The sequence below is a fragment of the Cyprinodon variegatus genome, unplaced genomic scaffold (genome assembly GCF_000732505.1).
Source record: "Cyprinodon variegatus isolate N-32 unplaced genomic scaffold, C_variegatus-1.0 Scaffold20, whole genome shotgun sequence".
Classification (NCBI taxonomy): domain Eukaryota; kingdom Metazoa; phylum Chordata; class Actinopteri; order Cyprinodontiformes; family Cyprinodontidae; genus Cyprinodon; species Cyprinodon variegatus.
In genome coordinates, this window is record NW_015150473.1 from 1,242,337 (window position 1) to 1,253,234 (window position 10,898).

Sequence of the window (10,898 nt, forward strand, 5' to 3'; positions counted from 1 at the left end):
AAAATCACAAAAATGTATCTAAAAGACCCACAATCACATAAAAACACCTAGATATTTAACACACAGAACTGGAATAAACATAAACATATTTTAAGTAATAAGTTGGACGCAGTCCCTACTGTCTCTGATAGTGAAGCACTGTAGAACTTACATTGCACTGTATGCTTTTTTCTCAATGTTGCTTTACAAATATATTCTTTGTGATTTAAATAGCCGAATTTTATAACCGAGGATTTGGCTGACATCTTATCCCGTTTTCAGACAACCACTTGTGACTTTCAATCGAAGTGCTGCAGTCCGCGCGCAGGTGAAAGGTGGTGGGCGTGACAACGGTAAAAAAACATGCATTCACCAATGAGAAAGGTTATTGCTTGGATTTCAATCCAAGCATCCAATAAAAAGAAGGATCTTAAAGAAACTGATAATATTCTGATGATTAGCGTTATTTCCACAGTTGTGGTCTTGACCGGTCTTGGAAAAAAAAACAAAAACAAAAAAGAAATAAAATGCCGAGTCCTCAGCGCCCGAGACCAAGACAAGACCGAGACCAAATGCGGTCAAGTCCGAGACGAGACCGAGACCATCAAAAAATGGTCTCGAGACCAAGACCGATCTCGAGTACTACAACACTGCCCAAAAGTAATAATTGAATTTTTTATTGATCTCACATTGGAGAAATTTACTTCTGCATTTAACCCATCCATGCAGTGGGCTGCCATTGTGGGGTACAATTGGGGGTTAAAGGTCTTGCTCAGAGACCCAGAGTGGCAGTCTGTTGGAGTGGGTCTCAAACTTAATACCTCAGGATTCCAGGTTCTATGCCGCCACTCCCTCTTGAAAAAAAATGGGAAGAATAAAATCCCATAGAAAAGACACTAATGCATGCACACTTTTAGATTCAGTCCAGCACATAAAATCATTGTAGATGAGAGACAGGGGCAAAAAAATGAACTACTCATGAATAGAAAATGCTGCAATGTGGTCAAGAGATTAAGCAAAAAGTGATGAAAGCTGTAAAAATCAGTCTCTGCTTCTATCTCAAAATATAAAAAATTCACATACATTTTCTCATTTAATATCTATAATCAGACTTTTATTTTACAAGAATAAGCCTGAAAGATAAAAATGTGTGTTTTCTTGGTTGACAAGCCGCTGTCAGGGACATCTGTGGTGTTTTCTTTTCTTCCTCCTCTCCCAACTGCACTTGAGGATGTATTTAGTTTGTTTAAAGTGGGTTGAATGAGTTGCTCTTACAGCCACGCAGATTTCTAGTTTTTGGGAAGGATCTCATTTGGAGAAGCAGGCAAAGGAATCATCTACATTAAATGGTCAGTAGAAAAATAAGTTTATGTTTTGTTTGAACTGTTTTCAATGATCAAGTAAAAAAAGAGCAGTTTCCTCATCAGCAGATTCTATCATCTCTCATATTTAACCTTCTGACCTTACATTTGAAATCAAGACTTACATTTATTCTGCAAAGGCCTCATAGATTTATGCAAATAAACTAGTGTACAAACAATAATATAGACCAAAGAATGTCAAAAAGGTAGAGGGCAAAGAGTAATCATTTTAAATTGAGCTTAAGACATCTCATGTTGCACTAATCAAACTATCATCCAACATTGAAAGAGAAAAATGATCAAACCCAAGTGGGTAAAGAGAGCATTATTCAGAGAAGCAGCTAAGAGGACTGTGCCACACCTAAAAGACCCACAGAGATCCAAAAATTTGAAAACTGTTATTTACACAAACAGAAGGAACACTATAGACATTTAAAGCAAAAAAAACATAGAGCAAAATCATTTCTAGCTGTTAGATAAGCTGGAATATGAGCAAGTTCAAGGGGAATTTATTTGCAAGACACTGTCCACAACATAAACACTGCCTCATATTTATACTGTAATTAGAGCCTTTTTTCGCTACCAAGACTCCAGCTAGCTTTTAAATAAATGTTATTTTGGTGTTTGAACGATCATCTAACATGGAAGTCACAGTATACATAAGCACTGCAATCCATTGAGCTGCAACATCTATATATGTTACTTGATAGGAAGACACTCTTGAGCGCTTAGCCAACTGGACGACTTCTGCGATCAGACTATGGAAAAACTACACTTAAAGCATCATTATTGAATAAACTAAACTAAGATTTGGAAAGTAGTCGCATGCTAAGCTATAAAAAGAAAGTAATACGTTTTAAATACAAGATTTGAGTCTCTTCCATAATCCTATTTTTTCAGAAGTGTTTAGGCTCCCGTATTTAATTTATGATAGGCAGACTCTCTCAGGTAAACATAAATAGAACTCCTAGTATTGAGCTTTTGTTATCAGTGCAAACAAAATCTAGGTGTTTACTCCTATTCAGCTTCCAAGGTTGTTGAGGAAAGAAAAGTGGAACTAGATGGAGTTGAATCCATGTCATTCATGTTGATAAAGTTCACAGGTTTTATCATCCCATCCTGGATCGCCCTGCAAAAGACATATTTAAGATGTGTTAACATATTTAACCATTAAAACTGTCTCCAGAGTGTCCATTAAAAAAGTGTTAAAGGACCCCTATAAAAAGTTGATTGTTCTAAATAACTGCACTCCAAATTGCATCTGACAATTCACACCCTTATTAACTTCTGATAATGGACCCTTACATGGCACGATCCCTTTATAATACATTTTACTCACATCAAATAAAGACAAACATATGAAGCAAATAATACTTTTTCATACTTTTTCTAGTTGGTCACAAAGAGAAGATACAATCCCATCCTAATTACCAAATAAATATGCTCAGCAGTATCAGAACACTCATAAACCATGTTTTCACCTGTTTTTTTTTATTATTTACCATGAGAATTGTTAAACAGCTACACACAGGAACACTAACAGGGGGTCTTTGTTTAAGCTTTCTTCTTTCTGCTTGATTCACACTGTTCTGCAACTTTCCCTGAGTCCTTAGAGATCTGATGTTATAGGCAGATCTTTTGAAAAAAGAATAGAAACAGTAATAATTGTGAAACTAGGTCCACCCAGCAGGAGAAATTCCTAAGAGGATGACATATACGCAATGACATCATATTCCATCTTCGTTCCAACACCTTTCAAACAATGGGGCTCTACAGGACTGAAGCTATAAATGTGTCTATTGTTCCTTAGTGTGTGTCCTGATAGTACGAGTGAGTTGTCTAAAAAATTAGGAAAATATGAACACAGATGTTTTGTGAATTGGATGGAAATAATCTAAAAAGGTCAGTAAATACATGAATACCTCTTCATTTTAAACATCAAGATTATTAGGGAATGCTTTGGGTGAATTATTCATTTATGTAAAGAATTATATACTATACTAGGAAAAACAACAAGGACAGGTCCTAACTGGTAAGGTTGGTTTCTTGATCAGAAGGATGCTCACTTGGCCTGTTAAATTACTAAAAAGAAATATCTTAACTTTCTTGTCAAAACAGTCTCTAAAGTTACCACTGTAAAAATTGAGATCTGTTTTTTTCATTGTTACCCCCTTTTTTATATATTTTTTAACACAATAATGGCCTTGATTTTGCATTATGTTATAATTTATATATATGTTGTAATAACCATTATATTATTATATTGATGGGAAAGGGGGAAATAGAAGGATGCCAGGCCCAGGATTGAAATCAAACCTGTTTTTCGCTCCACACCATGAACCACACACAGAGGGCTATATTACTCTTGGTTTTAACAGGAGAATTGCTTGATCAAATGCAAAAAATTATGCATTTTTTCTGCATTGATGTGGAGTAAGTTTTCAATGTCACATACAGCAAAGAGTAGGTTGCAGGATTTCCCTTTTATTTTTGTATTGTATTTGTTTTTTAGAAATGGTTTTGCTCTTTACATATCATCGCTTGAATGATGCATCTATCTCTTTTATGAGCATATAACAGAAATTCAACCATGTCTTTCTCTTTCATACAATAAAAAATTTAGCATATGCAAATTTATAAAAGAAAATCTTATATTGGGCCAAAAGAGTATTTAGTGAAATACTGATTGTAAAACAGGTCAGCAATTTTTATCATAGCTACACTTTAAATATGAGAGACAAAATGAGAAAAATAAAATCCAGGAAATTACATTTTAGGATTTTTAAACAATGTATTTGTAAATTATGATGGGATTAGTATTTGTTCAACCACAATCAAGCAAGCTGTCTGCCCTCACAGACCTGTAACTTTGTCTTTAAGAAACTATTCTGTTCTTAACTTGTTACCTGTATTTACAGCACATGTGTTGAACTCTCTACATGGACACTTATCCACAGCTCTAACTGTCAGACTCCAAACTCAACCATGGCCAAAACCAAAGAGCTGTCGAAGGACACCTGGAAGATTGTTGACCTGCATCAGGCTGGGAAGAGTGAATCTACAATAGTTCATGAGGTTGGTGTGAATAAATTAACTTTGGATCAATTGGAAGAAAATGGAAGACATACTAGTCCATTGATAATCTCCCTTAATCTGGTGCCCCACGCAAGATCTGGTGGGGTCAGTGGGGTCAAAATGATCATGAGAACAGTGACCAAAAAGCCAAGAAATAAATGGAGGGACCTGAGGAATCTACAGCAGAGAGCTGGGACCACAGGCTACAATCAGAACACACTGCTGAGAGGGACTCCTATCTGCACCCCCGCCTGAAGTCAGTTCACGTCCAGGCCTCCATTTTGCCAGAGAGCAAATTAATGATCTAGATGAGGATTGGGAGGATATCATGTGGTCAGGAGAAACCAACATAGAACATTTTGCCACAAAAGAAAGTTGTCATGTATAGAGGGAGAAGAAAGTGCAGTTGCATCCCCCAAAAACACTGAAGCATGGGGGTGGAAGCATCATGCTTTGGGGCTGTTCTTTGTGAATCAAGGACAGTATGACTGATCCGTTTTAAGAGAATAATGTTTGGGGCTAAAGGACAATTTAGAGAAGCCAATCAACCTAACAGTCATGTTTTTGGACTGTGGGAGGAAGCCAGAGTACCCGGAGAGAACCCACACATGCTCAGGGAGAACAGGCAAACTCCATGCAGAAAGACCCCGGGCCAGGAATCGAATCCAGAACCTTCTTGCTGCAAGGCAGCAGTGCTACCCACTGCGCCACTGAGCAGCCCAATTGGAATTAAATCCAAGTGAACTCTATTTTCTAACTAGTTGGAGACAACTGGTTGCACAGAATTTTATTTAGAGGGGCAGAGCAAAGGGATTGAATACTATTTCTTTTTAAATGTCACAATTACAAACTTGTTTCTAGTCACAATTTGAAGAAATGGGGCAAGGTTTAAGTGGGAAGTTGAGTATATAACACTTCTGCAAAAGACGTTATTATATTGCAACTAGCATGGCTTTTTTTAATGCAGTTTACTCTTTTTTTATCAAGTTATTCTATCTATGTTTATTTTTTTTGTAGATATGAGCATTTTCCAAAATAAGAGGTCTGGGAAAAAATATTGTGGAGAATTTTCTATTATCAGGACACTGTCAGGTTATTTCACTGAGGTCATTTTGAACATGGCTGCTGAAAGACCTGATGACATTCCTTTAGTGCTGTGTCACATGGGTGGAGCAGACTGCTGTTATTAAGTTATCAGCCATTTTATCTGCCCTTCAGTCCCCTTCAATTGATCACAGCTGCAGTCCTGCAATAGGTAATGTTTGTAAAAAAAAAAAGAAAAAAAAAAAAGAAAGTCTTTGTTTTCCGATTCAGAATGTGTCTACGGAACATGCTTTCACCAAAAGAGCATTGCTTGCCAAACATCTGTGTGATTTAGCTGAGTTGCTTGGAGAAATGAACAAAACATAAATCATCTAAACTGAGTATGAAATTTCTTCAGTTATCTTTATCTTCATTTGCTCAAGAAGAATGAATATATGAGAAGAACATAATTAGTTAATCAGGAATAAAACGCAGGAGGTGAGGCAGTTTTATGCTTCTGTTCAAGCACATATAAAGCTGGCTTCCTTACATGAATATATAGATAGAGTATTTCTAACAATTAACAAGACGAGTTTGAGTATGAATGTGCTCTTTAATAAACAAACAAACTTTCAAGAACGAGCAAGAACTTTCTTTCTTGCTTTCTTTCAGTCTTCCACAGCTTTTTCTCCGACCTTCTCAAACATCCAGTTGCTGCAGAAGTTGGAAACTTGTATCATACCACTCTGCTTGTTGCTGTCAGGCAGAGACACAAGAGCATTAATGCAACACTTCCACTCAGCAGTAGAAGGATTTTCGCAACAGTGAATATCACAATCTCACAACATCATCTGAGGAAGAGAGGAACTGGCTGAGCTCATAAACTGCCTGTGCTTCTTAGCCAACTGACACTGACTGTCACAAATGGCGGACCAAGCTGAACTGAAACAGTGTGTTTTCAGCACTGTCAACACTATGCAGAAACATACTGGCAGCATTTTTCAAGAAATGTGATGGATTTTTTTTCCTACAAAATGTTTTCTTAATTCAGCAGAAATGTCATCAATCTATACACAATTGTCCATAAAAGCAAAGGAGATTGACACTTTAGAAGTATTTTGTATGTAATATATGAAAACATAAACATATGTGAAAATACATTTTAGTTTATATCTCAAATCCTTTCTCTTCCTGACATGTGAAGATTTGAGGGGATAGAGTCAATTAAACGCATCTGGATCATGAGTGAACTATTAAGCCAAAGTTAATAACAACAAAAAAACAAGCTTTAATACATTTTCAAAGCTAAAAAAAGAGGTAAAAGTTTGAATCTTTTATATAAAGTCCACAAAAAAGAAAGGAGTATGCATGTAGGCTAAAATATATACATACACCCACTGATATCACTATCTCCCTTAACATTATGAGGACAGTCGAACACTATTTGATGCTCCTACAAAGATTTTTGGGATGAAACTGCCCGGATATTTAAACAATACTCTGATATCAAACTTTGGGATTAATCTAAATCAGATTGGCTTCATTTCAACTGGTCTCAATATTTCACCCATCAAGGTGATCGATTTTGGTGAACGTTAAAGCACCTGAAGGAAGTCCTTCCTCCTCAGTACTCCATCCACTTTGTGCAATGCACCAGTGCATGAAACAGACTGTCAGAATGAGGCTACCATCACCATGTTTGACAGATGGCACACAGTTCTCAGGTTTAATGGCCTCACTTTCAAATATACAGACACAACTGCGGCCAGATCACTCGATCTTTGTCTTTTCAGTTTGTAAAATTTCTTTTATTTGGGGATTTTATCTATGAGGCGTAGAATCTAAGCAAAGCCTGCGATAAATATATTAATTTAGGAGCAGCAGATTCCCTTTTTTTCTTGCCACAATAATGTCCTTAAATTGATCAGAAACTAATATCAAGACAGAATTTAAAATGGATATATCGGACTAATATTAAACTTCTAAACCCCCCTGACTGTAACTCTACTGTTAATGTAGAGCTTAAAAGCTGTATCATTGCTACTTTTGGCTTTAACTATATGCTTTAAACTTGATTCAAAATATTTGATTTTAAGCCCTTTATGGACTGGAGAAAATTTACAATGAAATTAAACTTAAACTTCTAGTTTTTCTTTTATTTCATTTAACTTGTTTTATGTTTATACCTGCAATTAAAATTAAATAATTACACTATAAATATAAAAAATTTATATTAATTCTAGATTTGCCATTATGGAGAATTTTGTATAAACCGATGCAAAAACAATGAGGTATTTAAGGTTTAAACACACAATATAAACCTTGCTTTAGGAAAGGGAAGAAAGGGAAACAATTGTATACAAAAAAAGAGCAAGGAGGTATAACTGTTTGCTTTCTTAACCAGAATGCAGAAACCTACACTTGTGGTTCCAGACTTTTGAGGAAGTTGTCAATTTGTTGTGGTGATAAGTCTCCCTCTAGTCGAGCCAGGAAGGTGTAGATCTGGACGAAGGTTTCAAACGGGATCCTGGCAGGGCCACCCTCCTCATCATTTGTCAGGATCTCACAAGCGTACTTCAGAGAGCTTTCAAGAGTCTAGAAAATACAAAACAAAAAAAGACACTCAAAACTAATATGTGTTTAGGATTGAAAAGCAATCAAATGATGCATGTTATAGAAATGCAAAAACAAAATCACTTTGTTTATAAGAGCTCAATGAAAGGTGAGCCATACAATGAAATGAACGTAGTTCAAGACTGCCCTCATGTGGTTTAAGTGCTCAAAAGCCTTAAACATGTCTTTAATTAAAGTCAAGACAAAGACATATTCTATCTTTTTATTTTTTCAAATAAGAAATCTGTTTCAGATATTTTTTGTTGGTTAAGAAATCACTACAGAATGATATTGTTAGAGACAGGTTTGGATACTTAGAGATCAACAAACCTGGCATCCTGCAAGCTTCACCTGTTGTGCTTACCCTTAACTGGAAGTGGTATGAAGCAGTATTAGAATTTAGATCTCACCTCTCCCAGGGCAGTACAGCCCAGGGCAAAAAACTCAATCCAGGAGAATTCTGAAGAAAAGCAGCCCAATGACAGCAGGGTCTTCAGCTGTTCCATGGGAAGACCGAGGTCCTTCCACTTCATCTGCAGCTCCTCTCTGCTGCACATTGGCCTTGAAGACATCTATGATTAGATAAGAAAAGTAAAGGATGAAAAAATGAAGGATAAACACTAGGAATTTACTTATATACTTATTGTAATATCCCAAACAATGACCCAGTTCTGTCTTTAACAGCTCTAAAAATAAATCAATTCTCAACAGATATAAATAAGAATTTCAATTAATGTTAATAGCTACAGTTTAAATGAAAAATCCACCTCCCCAAGATTCTAGTAAATATAGGTGAAATATGGCAAGCTTTTTCTTATTGAAAGCAAACTCTGAATCACAATGGAAAATGTATAGGGAAATGTTTTCAGAGTATGAGGCTGCTTAAGGCCCCATATAACCTGACAACCCTACGAGCAAATCTACAAACTGGAAAAATAAACTATTCAAATTGACCGTTTCATAACCAAAAGCATATTTTAATGCAACAAAAATAATTCTTACTGATTTACCTAATTACCCAATAGCTTTTACTTTTATATGTTGGATGTGAACTTGGTGTTAAACTGTGCCTGTGCTGAAGCTGCTTCTTTAGACACAACTGTTCGAGTAAGATCTAAGCTTTTTGTCATGTAAAACAAAAAAAACAGGAATAATTTTGCACTGTTTCAGCTGTTTCTAGAACATCTTAAAGTGATCTATAGATCAGAGTAGATTTGCTTAAAAGCCAAAATAAATACAGTTAATAAAATGTCAGCATTGTATTGGACAATTTCACACACAAATTGGGAAGGAACTGGTGAGATAAGGTTAATCGTATGTAATTAATTAGAAATAGGCATACAGTTAACTCAAGAAGAAATGCAAAAAGGGAAAAACAAATGTGCATTGTGTGGATGATGGTTTTTAATGGAAACAGGTTCTTACATTCAAATTGTACTTATCGTCCTCATACAACCTCAGTGTGGCTGTAATAAATAAACTTGAATCATTTCAATAATAGATTTGTTAAAATTGTTCTTACCTGCTTATGGAGGATTTTCAGTAGACCTGGAGTCAACCCAGTGCCAACATTCCTCTCCAGCCTCTCCTTTACTGGTAGACACTCTCCTTTGGCCAGTGCATGGAAGTATCTTGGGTTGGACACAATCATGTCATTACTATACGTGTTATTAATATAGACTGTAAGATTGTAAGGCTGTGCATTTTCTCCTCGGTCCGCTTAATAACATGCATAATATTAGCTGAATTAATAGATAATGTATGTTGCTATATCTGCAATGAGAGGTATTGTATTCTTGTTTTTTCAACTTATATCAACAATATTTTGATGAGAATCGATACTCAGGATGACTTTCAGTGTCCCTGTAGGACAGCAGAGTCTTGTTTTACCTCTTTCTTTTATCCACAAAGGAAATTTTAATTGCACTCTCCTCTTTTTCTCTACAGGTTAACACAACAGAGGACGTGCCAATCCTTGGGGTTGAAGAAAACACATCCCGAATGCTTGATTTTCATATCCAACATATTTGTTCTTTTGTAAAGGGAAGTCAGTAAGTTTAAACACAGCAATTGCACGAAAGCCTCTGGGAGCTAATTACAGCCTTTCAATGCTCAGAAAAAGCACATGCACAGGTGAGACGAGGCTGTGATGTTGCCTGGAGACAGTTTTTATGCAATTGTTTGACAGATACATATTAGAGTGAACCGCAGCAAAGTCACACTTGTCTAACCTTGACCTGAACCAACGCTGATAAATGTTGACACTTACGCTGCAGACCATTGCAGCAGATCGTTCGGCTGTGTTCGGATGGCTGCCTTTGTGAAGCTTTTGAGGATGTCTGGCAGCTGGGGAGGGATTTTGATTTGCTGGGCACAGTACAAAGTATCCGGAAGTGGCATGACTGTAATACAAGACAATATAGCCTTCCTTATTCCTACAACAAAGTCAAATCAATTTCAGCCAATTCCCCTGAGGATTGACTCTATAGTGGAACTTATGAGTAATATAATCTTATCTTGAGACATACTGTAAGGATGTGCTAAAAGAGCAGTTATCAGAAGACCAACTCCAAGGAGCCGCTCAGATCCACAGCCGATGTGAGAAAATCTGTTGCAAGGCAAAAAAAAAAAAAAAAAAAAAAGTCGTTACCAATCTGATTGATGCTTAGCTAGTTTAAAAAAAAGAATTGACTACATTTTAAGTGTGCAAAGCTTTTGCAGTTGTAGAGGACTAGCCTCTGCAACAGCAGCTAGAGGTGGTTCTAGAAAGTAAACTCGGGGTATCTGAAAACAATTCTGTACACATTTATCCCAAAAAAATTAAAAAAAAATCCACTGGACTTTGTT

General features: G+C 36.2%; 1 protein-coding gene across 2 annotated transcripts; it reads right to left on the reverse strand.

The window, feature by feature from the left end:
- Positions 1-1,137: 1,137 nt before the first annotated feature.
- ropn1l (rhophilin associated tail protein 1-like) lies at positions 1,138-10,656 on the reverse strand. Of its 2 annotated transcripts, none has more exons than XM_015389493.1 (6): positions 10,580-10,656; positions 10,321-10,453; positions 9,574-9,682; positions 8,462-8,623; positions 7,858-8,033; positions 1,138-2,469 (listed from the first exon to the last, which is right to left on the reverse strand). In XM_015389493.1, the coding sequence occupies exons 2-6, from the start codon at positions 10,449-10,451 to the stop codon at positions 2,358-2,360; spliced, it is 690 nt and encodes a 229-aa protein (XP_015244979.1). In that variant the 5' UTR covers positions 10,452-10,453; positions 10,580-10,656; the 3' UTR covers positions 1,138-2,357. The 2 variants fall into 2 exon arrangements, with proteins under 2 accessions (XP_015244979.1, XP_015244987.1); XM_015389501.1 differs by lacking the exon at positions 1,138-2,469 and adding an exon at positions 5,951-6,194.
- Positions 10,657-10,898: the final 242 nt, after the last annotated feature.